The following is an 18836-nucleotide window of genomic DNA, read 5'->3' on the forward strand; positions in this document are numbered from 1 at the left end:
AGAGGAGAGGAGGGGAGAGGAGAGGAAAAGAAGAGAAGAGAAGAGAAGAGAAGAGAAGAGAAGAGAAGAGAAGAGAAGAGAAGAGAAGAGAAGAGAAGAGAAGAGAAGAGAAAAGTAGCCCCCAACTCTAATCCAGAAGCTATATCCAATTCATAACATCCCACACAGGAAAAACTAGTTTTTTTCCAATGGACTCTCAACGGGAACTAAACCACTCTTAATAACAGGCAGTTGATGGCAAGCAAAAATCTGACTCAGTGTATTTCTGGAAGCTTTTCTCTCTTATTTTGATTCATAATTATTTGTCTGAGCCTTTTTGTGAAATATTGCAGAATATATATATATATATATATATATATATATATATATATATTCGCTCATATATCTATTACTCTTCTTAGCTGAAAATTTTGAACGTACTGTGTCCATTTCTACAACTTATCTTTGCTAACTTACTTTTCATTCCTAAGTAAGAAATATTTCTAGATTGCTCTAAAAATATAGAGCAAATTCCAAACCACTTGACAATGATTATACTACAGTTTCAGAGCTAGCTACAGACAGCTGTGGCAAAAGAATGGAGAGGAAAAGAATGAAGCCAAATAAAATCTGCCTAAATAACTCAAACCTGTATTCTGGATATGTTGGAACATTTGGAGAGATGAATACTTACTTTTACAGTTTATATTTTAGGAACATGTTTCATATTGCTATGAGAAGCAATTTAAGTAATAGAAGCTGAAGGAGGAAAAAGAAGAGTGCTTTTAAGGAGAAGTGGTAATTACTATATAAAAGTCAGTCTTGTCGATAGAAATATGGGCCTACCACAGAAATAGTAGGCCAGCCCTATCACAGATTAGGTTGAAAGTATGTCTGAAAAGCTCTGCTAATATGAGATGAGATGGACAGTATGTTTTGATAACTAGACTAAAGTATGTGAAAGATATGATGTTTATAGGCCTCCTCATGTATAAGCCCAGGGTATAGTTCAGAAGACATGAACTGGAGGTACTATATTATGAGCATTTAGAATAGGACTTGAAGAGATGATGCACCAAAAAAAAAAATGAGTATAAGCATTAAATCTGAAAATAAAATCCTGAAAATGCATTTCAGTAAGGTTTATTATCTCAAAAATAAAATGTACAAAACATGGTTCAAGAAATAGAAAAAAGAATCAACAGTAACCAATCTGTTAGTCTGCTTTAAGTTAAGAACTAAATGTGATGACCTCCATCAATCATAGAGGTGAACCCTGATGAGAAGAGTGATGCAAAGAGAAGACAATAGATAGAATAGATGAATATTAGCAACGTAACCTACAGTTTCTCATAAGGACTCACTGGATAGAGTGGAAAGAGAGCAACTTTCAGAGACTGTTTAAAAAGATCATTTTCTTTTCTTTTTTTTTTTTCCTCTCTCTCTCCTTATTAGTTTGACACCTGGATTTCTAAAAAAAAAAAAATGCGCTGTCTTAATTCTCCATGTACATTACTTTCCTTGAATGATTTTTTTCACATTCTTATATTTCATCCTGTGGTGCTTAATATTTGGTAAGAAACTTTACTAGAGTCACATAAGGTTATCTCTGACATTACTCTGAACTTTAGGAGGCAACTCAACAAATCTAAAGAAATTAAATAGTTGTCCATAAAGTGAATACAAATAGAATCTTAAAGCCCATAATAATTCCACATATAGATAGATATTTTCCTATTTTGAGAAACTTATTTTTCTAATACACAATACAATAATAATCAAAATAACCTCCATAAATAGAATATTTTTAATTTATAGTTTCCTAATATTTAAAAATTTGCATTTCCTTTCAGAAAGAGAAAACAAAAACAAGAGCAGCCCTCCCAGGGATATCAACCAGACTTGGCCTAACAATAAAAATAAGACACTGGCCATGGCAACCCAGGAAGAGGAAAAGAGTTCCAAGTTCCAGCAAGAGTCAGAGACTGGGAGTTCCATAAGAACACCAAGCTAAAAATCATTAACATATATGCAAATGACCTAGGTTAGACCTATATAGGGTCCATGTTTGTCATTTCATTTTCTTTGATCCCCTATGAACCCTGCTTGGTTGAATCTGTGGACATACACTAATACAGTAAGAAAAAAATTTTACGAGAAGGGGAAAAATAATGAACTTAGGAATACAAATACTTATTGAGACATTTATAAGAAACAATGAAGAGAAAATAACACATATTTAGAAAAGTGATGGCTTCATATAGAACCAGTCTTTTCATACGCTTTTAGTTCAGCCTTGGGTATGTCTTCAAATTTCAAAACAGAGGAAAATGTGCATTCCATAATATCTTAATCTAATTCTAAAAATCATATACTTCCCTGCAAGTATATCTAAGTGGGTCTCCTTAACTTCTTTTGTGTTATTGTCTCTATTATCTATGTATCTATCTATCTATCTATCTATCTATCTATCTATCTATCTATCTATCTATTTATTATTTTTCAAAATATTAGATTTCAGCCAGCTTTAAACAAATATAAAAATAGTTTTGCTGTAAAAGTTTTTTTTTAGATAACTTTGATTTAAAAGACCCTTGAGTACAGAATTTTTGGCAAAGTTGTTCCTTTTCTTAGAAGAGAATATTGAGCGCTTTGTAAATAAGTGATTCTCAAATACCAACAATAGTATAGGTAAGAATTCTCTTACCTATATAATATTAAAAATATTGTTCACTTCAGGTTAAAATTGACTTTGGCCTACAGCCCCAACTTATCATTTAATTAAATGAAAATGCCCTATGGAGAACTATTAAGTAAGCTGGATAGCAAAGAAAGAGATAAATGCGTCATGAAAACACATTATAAGTTTTATAAGAAGAATTCTGACAAGAAGATAAGAACATGGAAGGGTCATTTGTGCACAAAGGTATGTAGAAAGTATTAAATTGCAAATCAAAGATATAGACTAAGCAGAAGTCTACTGTGGAGTGTATAGGAAGCTTAAAGTGTTGTGTCCTTTATGTGACAATAGAATTTTCATACAAAAGAAACTTGCCTTCCTTTGCTTTTCATGTAGTCAGTGGTTACAGGATAATCATTCCATTTCAAAGAATTTAACACTAGATTGAGGAAGAACATTAGCTCTAGGATAATTCAATGTTTTAAATCCCTCTAAGCCAATGGAAAAGTTGAAAACAAGATTAAGTTTAGTTAATGCTTCTTATTAATTTAGGGGAGATCAGAGTCTTAATTTTTAATAAAGTAAATTATTTCTGGTTGACATATTTAATGAATATTTTAAGATTAAAAAATATCTATAGTTGGTATACAAGTTTCACGATTTCTTAAAGAAAAAGTGGATTTTGAAAGAAAAATGAAAAAGGAACTACAGAAAATGAGCTCCCTACTAGAAAGCATCAGAAGATGACATCAGAAGATGGCATCCAATGCAGTGTTAATATAGTGATATCCTATGTAGTGTTAATGTAGTAGAGGTGTTTGGAAAATCAAAGTTCCCAGTCCCATGCACTCATACATCAACTGCATTTGATGACCTTATAAAGACACCAAGAATCATATCTAAATAACTAATAGTCAGTAATCAACTCAAGTTTTACTCCAATTTTGAAAAAATACATCTGTACGGTCATTGAATAGATAATTAGAAGGTAAGGGACACTTAAGGATTTAACAGGAATCCTTAGTTAGTCACATTTAGATGGCAAGGAGATATCTTTGTGCAGTCTGTGCCAATGTATAAATTTAAAACTCAGTGCTCTCTCTACAATATGTGCATGGAGAAAATGTAAGCCAGAGAATCCCTCATCGTCTCTCTTTGTCTTTCTGCATTTGTGCTTCTATGAATTTCTCCCTTTCTGCATCTGTAGTTTCAGTTTTTATTACCCTACTATTTAAACAGCTGAATTGGGGATATGCTTACTAAGTTTTTGTTATATTGATAAGATATAAAAATAAGTATCTTTTTGTAAGTCTGATCAGAGTATGACCAGAATTTGTGAAGGTTAACCTGAGCCATGGCATTCTAAATAATGATTAATTGGTTGTCTGGATGAAAGGAAGATACATTTCATTGTAACAAGAGTGATTTTTCTCTAGGTCTTTCATTGGGGACCTTGTGCTCAGTCCAATGGATTGGACTTCATTGGGTGCCCAATGAAGGAGGTAGAGAAAGGACCCAAAGAGCTGAAAGGATTTGCAGCCCCATAGGAGGAACAACAATATGAACTAACCAGTACACCTAGAGCTCCCAGGGACTAAACCACCAACAAAGTATAAACTTGGTGGGACTCACGGTTCCATTTGCATATGTAGCAGAGGATGGCCTAGTTGGTCATTAATTGAAGGAGAAACCCTTGGTCCTATGAAGGCTCTATGCCACAGTATAGGGGAATGGCAGAGACAGAAAGTGGAAATGGGCAGGTTTGTGATCGGGGGAGGAAGAGGAGGAGGGTGTTTTCAGAGGGGAAACCAGGAAAGGGGATAACATCTGAAATGTAAATAAAGAAAATATCTAATAAAATAAAGTGCAAATTGCACAACCAAAAAGATGAGTTATTTTTTATTAGATAAATAATACATTAAATTTTAGCATTTTCAAAAACATGACATAAATATGACTTCATTACTCTGTCAATTATTATACTGCTTTCACTCCACACTGTTGGTTTGTACAAATCTCAACAAATGCAAGATTTAAAAAGTATATAACAGATGTTTTACATGTGTGCATGTCTATTCGCTGGTAACACAAATTATTGATATCTCACAAAGTTAATTTTAAACATTACTTGCTAACTATGTAGCATGAATTACTGAATATAATTTTAGCATTATGCCACTATATACTTACATATGTCTCCTTTTAAAAAGTATTCAGCCAAAAGTTTCTCAAACAAACAAACAAACAAAAAACCTGACAATGTACAATGGAAAATTGAAGCCTCTATTAAGTGTTGAGAGTGTTATATTCTGAATTTCAGACACTGCTTCTCTTACAAATGACATGTTTGAAAGGGACTTTTAGGTAAGTTGTAGTGGCACATTAAGAACAAAGACACTAGCTGGACTATGGTGGCGCATGCCTTTAATCCTAGTACTTGGGAGGCAGAGGCAGGGGGATTTCTGAGTTTGAGGCCAGCCTGGTCTACAGAGTGAGTTCCAGGACAGCCAGGGCTACACAGAGAAATCCTGTTAGATGTGTTATCTAAGATAACAATGATCATTTTCTGAACACTTCTCTATTAATCTCCATATATGTACACATCTATATATTAATGTTGATGAGAAGCAGAGAGCTCCAGTCATTAAGACCTATATCTGCCAGTGCACAGGGTAGCCTAGCACTTGATGCTTTTTGACAAGTCTGCTGTTTTCTCAAATAGCATATCAATGAATGTCTGCTTCTCTGGATGTATACAATGTGAGGCACAGACCAGGCCCAATTTCCCACCTAATCATGTGTGCATGGATAGGTCACATACAAGTAAGTTGTCCTAACATCTTTGTGTTTTGTTGGGTAAAATAGAGGTGTGAGAATTACATAAACTGAGGCATATGCAGATATTATATTATCGTAATAATTCATATTATTCATGTAATTCGTATTATGTATGCTTGCATAACATTTGATCATTGATCACCTACAATAGGATTATTGGGAATCCAGATACCCTTCTACCAAAAAAGACAGCTTTGGTTTCACTCTTTCAAGCATATTAGATTTCTCCAAACACCTTCTGAAAACTAAACTTTTATAAAATCATGAGATAATGAAAGGGAGATTGGGACACATCAATTTTATATGCATCCTTTTTTTTTTGTTTTAGACAGATTTAAATTATAAGGCTCTGTTAAAAGTATTTGCAAACTTATGATTACTACATGATCAGAGCAAAGCACCCCCTCCTCCTATAGTAAGAAGTCTGAGCTCTATATTCCTATGAAAACTTTATGGATGGCAAGGGTTAATGACGGCACAAGCACCAATATCAATATCTTATCTACTAATTGCTGCATGACATACATTTCTTCTGAAATCAATAATTCATAGAAAAATGTCAACATTATAAAAGAATCTGTGCAGCATTTTAGAGGACAGTAATATATGTTAATCCAGTTGACATTTTATGTCTTACTGAAATTTAAGTCTCTAGTTGCAATAAGGTAAAAGCAAACTAAGAGGTTGCAAGTACTTGCAAATAGGCCATCATGTTAATACCAAGGATCTATTGGTAGTATGGCTTAAAATAACCTTAGGTAATAGTGATAGTAGGCAATCCAAAGAAATCATGGAATGTAACATAGACAAGTGTCTATGCTAAATAAATAACTCATGAGTTCCATGCACACTTCAACAATAGATGCCCACATGCTACTCATTTACCAATAAGTATTAACTCTCCAAAAGAAATTGTTCATGAAAACAAAAGTTTTATGTCAATAACTTGGTTATATTCCACAACTATTAAGAAATATAGGCTATTCTTACATCTACTATTAGAAATCTTCTAATCTTGAAAACCTGAGTACTCACTTTGAGAAGAGAGTATACATGCAAAAAAGACTTTTAACTTAAAATTCAGTAATACATGCTGTTTCTGGAACCAGCATAATTGAATATGTGACAAAAATAAGACAGTTTAGCATTTATTGGATTTTTGCAATTGATTGACAATTAGTACTCTTCAAATTAGTGTAAATTTGAAAATATTTTCTATTTAACTGTCAGTAAACTATAGATTTGTCATAGTGCTTGGTATATTTTATAAGAATAGTAAAAATTGAAATCATGTTCTAAACTGTTTTAGAACTTTAAAAATTCTATGAGATTATAAGGAAAGTTAATATAATTTTATTTTATTTTGAATTTTTAATATCAAAAGGACACATATGCTTATAAAATACTAATATAAAATAACATACAAAGCAAAGTTATGTTAGTTATGTTGTCAAATTTTTTGAAAGTATCTATAATCTTTCCTACTTAGTTATAAGTCATTCATATTTATTTCAAAATTGATATTTATTTTGATCAATCCTTGTTATTAGAAATTACTGAAAATTTATAAAATAACTCTATGAAACATTTAAAAATACTGATATTTACTGATGAAACATTTAAAAATACTGATGATTTTGTGTTCATTTCATTATTTTTCTTGTCTTTTCCTATTGTGCATTTTTTTTTCTTTTTGGGTTTTTTTTCAATACAGGGTTTCTCTATGCAGGCTGGCTGTTCTGGAACTCACTCTGTTGATCAGGCTGGCCACGAACTCAGAAATCTACCTGCCTCTGCCTCCCAAGTGCTAGGATTAAAGGCATGAAACACCACTGCCCGGCATGCATTGCATTTTTAAATCCTTAGTCTAAGTGACCTTTTTATCAGGGTCTCACTGAAAAGACTACCAGAATTACTTATCTTTTCTTTCTTTTGTGTAGTGTCTATGATAATATATAATATATTAACTCATAATAAGCATATATATATATTACTTGATCCTAAATACCATCATCTACCTTATCTAGTTAATTAACTCATTTAAACAAATAAATGGCACAGATTGTCTGAATGATTTTAAATTTCTAATCCTCAAAGTTCTCCTTCCCTCATGCTTACATTATGAAAATTTAATAAAAAATATTAGTTTATAAAATAAGTGTATAATCTGTGGGATGGATAAATACTTATAGAGAACTACAAATAAATCCTCAATATTTTTATCCAAAAGTAATCTTCTAGACCATAGCAAAGCATAGCAGACACTGACTGCGTGAACGAATGCTTTCGGAAGATTCATAATTATTCAGTCATCAGATTTTAGGAGGTGTTTTACAAGGAGGAATGGGGTAAATCTTAGTTCCTGGTATTTACTAATAATGGATGTGAATGAATACCATTATGGAAATAGATGTCCATTGAAATTAAACACGTGGTTAACAGCATCAGTAGAGCAGAAATTAAAATGATAATAATGAAAAATTTAAAAAATACTGTTACCTGTACAGAAATGCATTCTATACTTTTAAGCCCAGAATATATACATAACATTAAAAAATATTTTGGGGAAGAAACCTCCTTCCCAGTTTTACTTACTACATACCACATTGTCAAAAGTGGTTCCAAGAAAAAAAAAAAATCCTAAAAAACTTTCGGCGCATTCGTTGTAACTGAGTAATGGAAAACTCACTTTTTGTTTTTAACTCTCACTCTAGAAATTAAATATTCAATTCGGTCACAATATTTACAGTTCTTTCTCTTCTGGCTGGGATGTGTGTTTTTCACTCATCCTAATTGAGAGATGATCTCATTCCACACAAACTATTTCCCTGGATGTAAAATTTATGTTTTTACTCTAAGAAAACCTCAAAATCTCTGTATTTGCATAGAACTAGTGTGTCTCACTACTGTGGCTTGTTTCATTCATGTAGTACCTAAACTAAAAGAACTTAGACAATAAGGATTGAATTACCTATGTACACAAGAAGAACCAGTATAATAAAATAGTGGAATGAATAAGAATAAAAAAATATATAAATAATTAGTAATTGAAACTTTATTTTCAACATTTCTTCAATTTTTATCAGCTTATGAACCGTTTTCAGTGGTAGGCAATACTGAAGAAATTAAATTAAGTCTTGAAAATACCCTTGAAGGTAATATAAGATTGAGTGGAAGAACAGTGAGAATAATCAAAGATCTACATCTACTGGTATTTGGGCCATTACCTCATAAAGCAAAAAATAGAAACCCTATTTTCAATATGATTTTTATACATTATATTACACTAAAAATGATATATCATTTAATATTGAGATACACTTGATTTTCCTCACATCTTCAAATGTAAATAAAATATCAGCTATTATGTCTATACTTCTATTGGTAAAACAAAAGGCATACAACTGAAAGACCATCAACAACAAAAGTTAAGATTTTAAGCTTTGAATTAATGCCACCCTATATTTCTCATTTCATTATACAGAAGAATCACAACCCTAAAGTCAGATAGATGAAAAATGCAAAAATTATACAGTTAGAGAAGTAACCAGAAAGCTTAAGGGTCTACAGTAACTATTTCTTTAAAACAAAACAAAACAAAACAAAACAAAACAAAACAAAACAAAAAACAGTACTTCTGGTTCTGAAATGGTTTATTAAGGAACCAGATAAAATATACTCAGAATTTAAAATGAAACATTGGCTTAAATTGATAATGTTCAATGATTATGAATGGATCGCTATATTAATAGAAGCTATGAAAGTAAGTTAAAAATTGCTGTGTATGTCTATCTTTAACCTATAGTACTTTTGCTGGTTAATATTTTCTGTTATGGGAAATAGTTAACAAATTAGGTAGTTTTAAAAGCATATTTGTACTCAATGTCTACTCCTTTATTCTACAAAATATATTTGAAAATTTTCTTTAGGGAATAGTCTATAAATTATTTAAGGTGTTTCATTAGTATTTTTAGGTTACAGAAATATCTGTTACTCTACTATGAAAATCAAGATACATCTCATACTAATCTGTTATAATAATTAGAGAGAAGTTTCTTTGATCCAATACTTGTAGAAGTCTCTTGCCTTTAAAATATTAATTAATTGGAAATGTGTACTTCAAAAGACAACATATGGTCTGATACTATTTCAGTTAATTAATATCAGCTATGATGAGTCACCATATTAAATCTACAAAATGCTTAAGATAAAAGAATACCAGAGGAAATATTTAAAAGACCAAAAGCAAACCAGAAGAGTAAATAGAATACGTAACTATAGCAATGCTCACTAATGCCTGAGCAGTTGCTGATACACTAGAGAGAGTGAAATGACTTACTATCTATTGAATCTGACATTGTGTCCACTGGGCTCTCAAATTATTACTGAGTATTGTAGGAACTACATTGTTTTTTTGGAGTTTTATCATCCTCCTAAATCTGTCCCAGTGAGTTTTTCAAGGTAACCCTTCAAATAGAATAGCCTACTCATTTAAAATTATGCCTGTTAATAAAACAGGTAGGTAGTAATTCTATTAAGATTAATTATACTTGTAATAACAGACAAACTATGTATGAAAATGGAATTAAGGTGATAAAGAACTGACTCATAACTGCAGGTTTTCTGCATGATTTTGTAGCCTGCTTTCTGCTGAAGCATGTCATTAAGTCCAAATATTGTATCTTCTGCTATATACATTCTAGACGTCATAACATTTTTTAACTTTTATCATTGTGCTAAATGAGAATCTATTATCTATAATATGTATTTTAGTTATGGACTCATTATTTTCTTAGACAGAATGACATTCTTTTCTGATGTAAATCAAATTTATAAATGTAAAGTACGTTTTTTTTCAGACTGTACAATGCAGTTGTGCATACCAAAATCATTTTACACATCAAGGGAAGAAGAGGTGATCATTAAACATACCTTGGTAGGGAGCACTAAATCCGCGGTAGCGGTGATTGCTGTCTGTAACAAAATGCAGCCTGAGCCAGTTTTTGTTGCTGATAATTGGTGGTGGTATATTCATTCCAGATAACCTGAATTAAGAAAGAAAACAAAATAAAAATTTAAAAAGCTTTTGGGCATTAATTGTTCTTACTGACTTGGGAAAAAAAGGTAGCAACCCACATACAATATACAAACCAATGACTTTATACTGCCTATTTTTTTTTGGAAATGTGAATTGTGTATGTATTATAGAATCAATCAAAAGATAGTAATATGGTTTTAAACATTATTTTTGATCAGATTGCATGTATTGCTGAAATCTACTGTAAAAATAACACATTTCTAATACGCCTACTTGTTTCAATGTAATTATTGCACAATTAATAGATTTATAACCTTGATAGTAATAAAGGTATCAAACATTTAATTAGTGGTAATACTCAGAGTACTTTTGTGTACATATTGGTAAAACAAAACTACAAAGCAGAAATTCATCAAAGAATTTGAGATTCATACTTCTAGTGTAAGATGGAATCTTTACATCCTTGTTAGTCTTTAATATTCAATATTTCAAATATGGTAGCAACTTTAACCACATGTTCTTACTATTTAACACAATTTAATAATGTTCTATATTTTCATGATTACCTGGGTTATATTCTATAACACCATATCAGAAGATGGAAAGATCTCCCAGGCTCATGAATTCGCAGGATTAACATAGTCAAAATGACCATCCTGCCGAAAACAATCTACAGATTCAATGCAATCCCCATCAAAATTCCAACCCAATTCTTCACTGAGTTAGAATGGGCAATTTGCAAATACATCTGGAATAATAAAAAACCTAGGATAGCAAAGACCATTCTCAACAGTAAAAGAATCTCTGGTGGAATCACCATGCCTGACCTTAAACTGTACTACAGAGCAATTTTGATAAAAACTGCATGGTACTGGTACAGCAACAGACAGGTAGATCAATGGAATAGAATTGAGAACCAGAAATGAATCCACACATATGGCCACTTGACCTTTGACAAGGGAGCTAAAACCATCCAGTGGAAAATGACAGGATGTTCAAAAAATGGTGCTGGCACAATTGGCAGTTATCATGTAGAAGAATGAGAATTGACCCATTCTTATCTCCTTGTACAAAGCTCAAGACTAAGTGGATCAAAGATCTCCACATAAAACCAGAGACACTGAAATTGGTATAGGAAAAAGTGGGGAAAAGCTTCGAAGATATGGGTACAGTGAAAAAATTGTTTAACAGAATAGCAGTGGCTTGTGCTGTAAAATCAAGAATTGACAAATGGGACCTCATAAAATTGCAAAGCTTCTGTAAGGCAAACGACACTGTCAACAAGACAAAAAGGCCACCAACAGATTGGGAAAGGATCTTTACCAATTCTAAATCTGATAGAGGACTAATATCCCATATATACAAAGAGCTCAAGAAGCTGGACTCTAGAAATNCAAATAACCCCATTAAAAAATGGAGTACAGAACTAAACAAAGAATTCTCAACTGAGTAATACTGAATGACTGAGAAACACATGAAAAAAAAAATGTTCAACATCCTTAATCATCAGGGAAATACAAATCAAAACAACCTTGAGTTTCCATCTCACACCAGTCAAATGGCTAAGATCAATAATTCAGTTGACAGCAGATGCTGGCGAGGATGTGGAGAAAGAGGAACACTCCTCCATTGCTGGTGGGATTGTAAGCTTGTACAACCACTTTGGAAATCAGTCTGGAAGTTCCTCAGAAAATTGGACATAGTACTACTGGAGGATCCATCAATACTTCTTCTGGGCATATACCCAGAAAATGTTCCAACTGGTGATAAAGACACATGCTCCACTATGTTCATATCAGCCTTATTTATAATAACCAAAAGCTGGCAAGAACCCAGATGTCCCTCAATAGAGGAACGGATACAGAAAATGTGGTACATTTACACAATGGAATACTACTCAGCCATTAAAAACAATTAATTTATGAAATTCTTGGCCAAATGGATGGATCTGGAGGATATCATCCTTAGTGAGGNAACCCAATCACAAAAGAAGTCATTAGATATGGACTCACTGATAAGTGGATATTAGCCCAGAAACTTAGAATATCCAAGATACAATTTACAAAACACAAGAAAACCAAAAATCAAGAAGACCAACAGGTGAATACTTCATTCCTCCTTAGAATAGGGAACAAAATACCCATAAAATGAGTTACAGAGACAAAGTTTGGAGCTCATACTAAAGGATGGACTATCCAGAGACTACCCCACCTGGGGATCCATCCCATCATCAGCCACCAAACCCAGACACTATTGCACATGCCAGAATGCTTCTGCTGAAGGGACCCTGATATAGCAGGCTATGCCAGTTCCTGACAAACACAGAAGTGGATGCACACAGTCAGCTATTGGATGGAACACAGGGACCCCAATGGAGGAGCTAGAGAAAGTACCCAAGGAGCTGAAGGGGTCTGCAACCCTATAGGTGGAATAACAATATGAACTAACCAGTACCCCCAGAGCTCGTGTCTCTAGCTCCATATGTAACAGAAGATGGCGTATTCAGCCATCATTGGGAAGAGAGGCCCCTTCGTCTTGCAAACATTATATGACCCATAGAGGGGAACACCAGGGTCAAGAGTGGGAGTGAGTGGGTAGCGGAGCAGGGTGGAGGGAGGGTATAGGGGACATTCAGGATAGCATTTGAAATATAAATGTAGAAAATATCTAATAAAATAATTAAAGGAAAAAAAAGAAGCATTAAAGCATATAAGCAGTCTGTGGATATATTTAATATTTTTCATCTCTATATTTTTTATGCCTCAGAAAGAAATACTGATCTCTTAATTTGTGTTTGTTTTAAGAATATAAGGAACCATGATCCTCTCAGTATATCATTGGGTGATGGCAACAGATCACTGATAGATAAGACACTGGGATACAACCAATGGTGAGGAGTTTTCTTGGGGCACTAAGTCCTCCTTTGGGCATGCATGCCACTCACTTATGAATATCCGCTTTCCTTATAGTCCTCGTTCAAGACCTTTTGTGAATGGCCACATATCCTTAGAAGCTTTATTATGCTGCAACATGATAACATTCGTCTTGTAGTAATTAATTTTAGTGAATATACCCCGCCCAAAAAAAGCTTTACTTTGCTATATCAAGGTGGCTATTAGTTTTCAGATTTTTGAATTTTATGCATTTCTCTTTTCTATTCTATCTTTAGAATATATTCTACTATTTCTTTAGTTATCTATAATTTTCTCTTTTTACAGAGGAAGCTCTCATTATTGGTCTATCTGGCTAAACTTTTTCACGATTGAATTTAGTAAATAAAGACCCACAATATTTGGCTAGATAATTTAAACTAATTTCAAATATTTATTTCATTATTGTGAGAAATAAACAGGTTCTGCTTGTTTTTATTAATTTGTTTTTCTTCGAATAACAATAAAGTAAGTAAGTAAGTAAATAAATAAATAAATAATAAGCCTTTACATCATTCACACATACAAGACAGTATCCTGTTTCATGCTACATTTTGATTTACAATTTGAACTGTTAAATTCTCTGATTTTGTCAACAAAAATACTCATGGGGGATTATTTAGACAGCCTGCCTACATTTTTAAATGCAATGAAACTGTAGCACATTATTAGCTTTTCTTTAAATGTGCTCAAGAACAAAGAGTTTGAAAGAAGGCTTTTACAGAATTTATTAAATGAAAAGTAACTTCCCAATAATATTTAAAATAAAATAGAACAGAGCAAGTAATACAAAGATAAAACTTTTCCCATTTTCAATGAAATTTAAGGAATTTTCTGCAACATAGATAGCAAATGAAAGTACAAGCCATTGTACAACTCTAAAACATGAAATGACTTTCTAGAGTGTAGGATAGTAGAGTCAAATGAGAGAAGGACCATTGAACACAGCAATTTAGACATGGCAATTTGATATTTTAGATGGGTGCAACTAAAGGAAGACAAAGCAATCCTGAGCAAAAAGAACAATGCGAGAGAGACGATCGTTCCGTATTTCAAGATATACAAGAGCGACACCTCAATAAAAACTATGTTTCTCCTGAATGAATGTGAGTGCCCTACATTCGTGCCAGATGCTTGTAGAAGTTAGAAGACATCTCTGAATCCCTTGAAGTTGGAGTTATGGATGGCTGTAAGCCACTATGTAGATGCTAGGAATTTACACCCAGTAAACTAAAACAAATAATATTGTTAACCACTAAGTCATATCTCCATTCCATAAAACACTATGATACAAATACAAAACACATATGTAGACAAGGGGAAAAATAGAAGTTCCAAACACGAGTATACATAGCTATAAACATGTAATATTTGACAACAAAGCCAAACAAACAAACTAAACAACCAACTTTAAACAGGACAAAAGAAAACATCTTCAACACACTGGTCAGAGAAAACTGTATGGTTCCATACAGAAGAATAAAATTAGACACACACATATAACTGTACACAAAACTTAACACCAAATGGATTAAAGACACCAATGTGAAATACAAAATGTTGAAAGCAGTAGAAGAAAACATACAGAGTACTCTATAAGATATAGGCATTGGAAGGAATTTTCTGAATAGATTTTCCTTTTTCTAAGAATTAAAGTAAAGAACTGACAGATGTAATCTCATTACCTTAAAAAGTTTATAATAACTACAAGAAAAAAATGAAGAAAAATCCCATAGAATGGGAGAGGATATTTGTCAACTATGTGTTTGACATAAGATTAATATTCAAAAGATATAAATAACTTTTAAAATCAAGGAAATGAAATGATAATTAAAATGGCTTATGAATCTGAATAGAGTCCTAATCATAAGTGAAACATATAAGCCTTAATTATGACAACCATGAGAAAAATATTCTAAAAGGTCTGGTAATTGTTAGAGTTTATATTACTGTTATAAAACTTGACTCAAAGAAACTTTTGAAGAAAGGGGTTTAATTCGGCATATATCATCTATATATAGTCCATCATAAATTTAGGAATGGAACTCAAAGCAGTTCTGTGGTGATAGCAAGTGAAAAACAATCAGTTTATGAATGCTATTTACTGTCTTGTTTCTTGTACCTTGTTTAGCCAGTTTTCTTATACAACCCAGAACAGTCTGCCTAAGGGTGATATGATTTAAGGTAAACTAGGCCTGCCCACATCAATCAGTAATCATGATAATATCCTAAATACTTTTCAATAAGCTGATTTCATAAAAGCATTTTCCATTTAAGGTACCCTCTTATCCAATATCTATATATATTTTGTTCATAACTATAACACTTAACAATATAGCTGTCTAAACAAGATCAAAACAATAACAATACAAGTTAGCATACCATGGTGGGATAATTTATGAACATGTACAGGCAATTAATAACTGAAAGAAATATTATTAGTCTTTGTTTAGTAAATACCAACTGGTGCATTAAAATCATCTAAGCAGAACTAAATAGAAGCAGGATTTTGCATTCATGTATTTATGTGTATATATGTGCTTATCTATATGTATCAATAATATTTAAAGAAGCCATAAATGTGGGGGAAAGGCATTGAAGGGATTTGTGGGAGGTACGGGGTAGGGGAAATACTCTAAATATAGTGTACATATACTACATTTAAAATATTGGTTTAATTTAAAAAATAAATTTTAATTCTAAAAAATATAATGTAATGACCAATCTGCATTTTGTTGTCTTTGGTACTCAGAGACAGTCAAGCCTAAACAGACACATATTCATTTTCCCCAGGATCCTGACATCTAGCTGTTACTGGAGCTCTTCTATGCCCCAAATTGTCTATCTCTCCCATTCTTGCTCTTTTCTTTTTTTTTTTTTTTTTAACCTGGTTTGGCTCCCTCTCTTCTCTGGCCCTGAGATAAGGTTCTTTCCTCAGGCATTTTCTATCCCCATGACCTTGTTAAATTAATTGTTCTATGTTCAGCCACAATTTGTGCTCCTCTGATTCACTCATTTATCTTATCTTAGGGCACTTTAATGTACTTCATTTTAGGACTGAAATAAATATAATTCAACTTTATTTACTTACACTTAATCATGGTCAGACAAGCCAGCTTTGAAGTAAGGTTAAAACAGATGCTTAATCTCTTTCTATGTTGTAACAGAGCACATTGGGATAATGTCCTTTCTTGTCTCATTTCTTACTTTATGTAGTAGTAAGTTTAACTATTACAGATTGCTTGCAAGATCTTAAATCCATGATACTTAGTATATAAATTGATTAATGGTATTGAGATGCTAGATTCATTTATTTAAAAAAATTAATAAGTAGAAGTTTGGGGGCATAAAACTTACTGTTAAGTACTTATTTTTTTCTCATTCAACAACACATTTTAAATTTCATTTTATGCCATTATGAAATATTTTCTAGTTTTACTTTATTTGAAACCAATTTGAAATGCTATTTACTTTCAAAGACCTTGATATTGTCTAACCTGAATGTTTTCTGAGACTCAAAATACTTGTTAAAAAGTATAGGTAATATGTATATTATCTTTAACTCTATTATTAAATTCTTATATTTAGTTCTTAACTAAGAATCTTCAAGAATATCTCATTTCCCAATCTGCACCCCCACCTACATCTGTAGCATATAGGCATGCCTGCTTCCTCACCTCACACCCTGTCTACCAGGAGGTCTGCCCTAAGCAGGGAGATGAGAGGCCTGCTCACTGTCTGGCTGCCTGGAGGCCTGCTCGAACCCAGGTAACACACAGCTCTGCCTGCCTGTAAGGAGTTTTGCTCCATTCTGATTAACCCAGGCTACTTAAGAACAGATATAACTAGATGGCAAAAGGCAAGTACAAAACAAAAGTATCAGAAACCAATGTAATTTGGTACTCTCAGAACTTGGTTCTCCTACCACAACAAGACCTGAATATTTTAACACACCTGAAGAGCAATATTCTGACTTAAAATTCCTCTCTGATGAAGATGATAGAGGCCTTTACGGAGGCTATAAAAATTCTCTTAAAGAAACACAGGAAAACTCAGACAAATAGGTGTAAGTCCCTAAAGAGGTAAAAATGAATACCTTAAGGAAATACAGGAAAATATAACCAAGCAGATAAAGGAACAGAAGAAAACAGCCCAAGATCTAAAAATAGAAATAGAAATAAACAAAACATAAATGGAGGCAAACCTGGAGATGGAGAACCTAGGAATCAGGAGCTATAGGTGCAAACAACACCAACAGAATATAAGAGACGGAAGAGAGAATCTCAGATATAGAAAATGCCATAGAAGACAATTTTTACATTGGTCAAAGGAAATACAAAGTATAAAAAGTTCTAAATCTGAAACATCCAGAAAATTTGAGACACAATGAAAAGACCAAACCTAAGAATAATAGGAGTAGAAGAGGGTAAAGATTCCCAGATCAAAGAGCCAGAAAACATCTTCAACAAACTCATAGAAGAAAATTTGCCTAACCTAAAGAAAGAGACAGTCATGCAGACCCTTAAGGACCACAGATGCCAGCAAAACTCATGGTTACCATAGGTGGACAAACCATGATATTCCATGACAAACCAAATTTAAACAATATTTTTGTAAAAACCAACCTACAGAGAATACTACAAGGAAAACTACAAAACTGGGAGTGTAACCAACTATAACTAATAAAATATAAAAATTAATTATTTCAGAACAAATGTAAAAGAAGAGAATCACACAAACATAATAACCCCTCCAACAACAAAACAACAGGTAATAACAAGCATTGGTAATTGATATCTCTCAGCATCAACAGACTCATTTTCCCCATAAAAAGATAGAGGTTAACTGACTTTATAAACAAACAGGGTCCATCATTCAGATGCTTACTGGAAACAAATTTCAGCAACAAATATAGACACCACTTTAAAGTGAAAGGCTGAAAAAGTGTTCTAAGCAAGCTAGAGTAGTCACTCTAACATCCAATAAAATAAACTTTCAACTAAAAGTTTTCAAAAGAGATGGGGAAGGACACTTCATACCCATCAATGGAAAAGCCATAAAGATGAAGTCTCAGTTCTGAAAATCTCTATCCTACATGCAAAGGCACCCACATTCGTAAAAGAAACTGTACTAAAGCTCAAAACACAATTGAACCACACCCAATTATATTGGGACAAGTCAACTCCTCATTCTCATCAATGGACCGGTCATTAGAAACAGAAACTAAGTGCTCGCTTCGGCAGCACATATACTAAAATTGTGAACGATACAGAGAAGATTAGCATGGCCCCTGCGCAAGGATGACACGCAAATTCGTGAAGCGTTCCATATTTTTAAAAGAGATGGAAGTCCTTAAAGAAAAACAAGAGAA

The 18836-nt window shown here is 32.8% G+C and overlaps 1 protein-coding gene and 1 non-coding gene across 5 annotated transcripts in view; one reads left to right on the forward strand and one right to left on the reverse strand.

The window, feature by feature from the left end:
• Csmd3 (CUB and Sushi multiple domains 3) overlaps positions 1 to 18836 on the reverse strand; it is a 1165720-nt gene that overhangs the window by 756078 nt on the left and 390806 nt on the right. For all 4 annotated transcript variants that reach the window (XM_021216672.2, XM_029547950.1, XM_029547951.1 and 1 more), the window contains exon 6: positions 10430 to 10542. In XM_021216672.2, the coding sequence (XP_021072331.1) occupies positions 10430 to 10542 (113 nt within the window). The remainder of the gene's footprint in view (positions 1 to 10429; positions 10543 to 18836) is intronic.
• LOC115062471 lies at positions 18693 to 18800 on the forward strand. Its single transcript, XR_003842423.1, has one exon. It is a non-coding gene; the product is annotated as a U6 spliceosomal RNA (small nuclear RNA).

The sequence above is a fragment of the Mus pahari genome, chromosome 17 (genome assembly GCF_900095145.1).
Source record: "Mus pahari chromosome 17, PAHARI_EIJ_v1.1, whole genome shotgun sequence".
Lineage (NCBI taxonomy): Eukaryota > Metazoa > Chordata > Mammalia > Rodentia > Muridae > Mus > Mus pahari.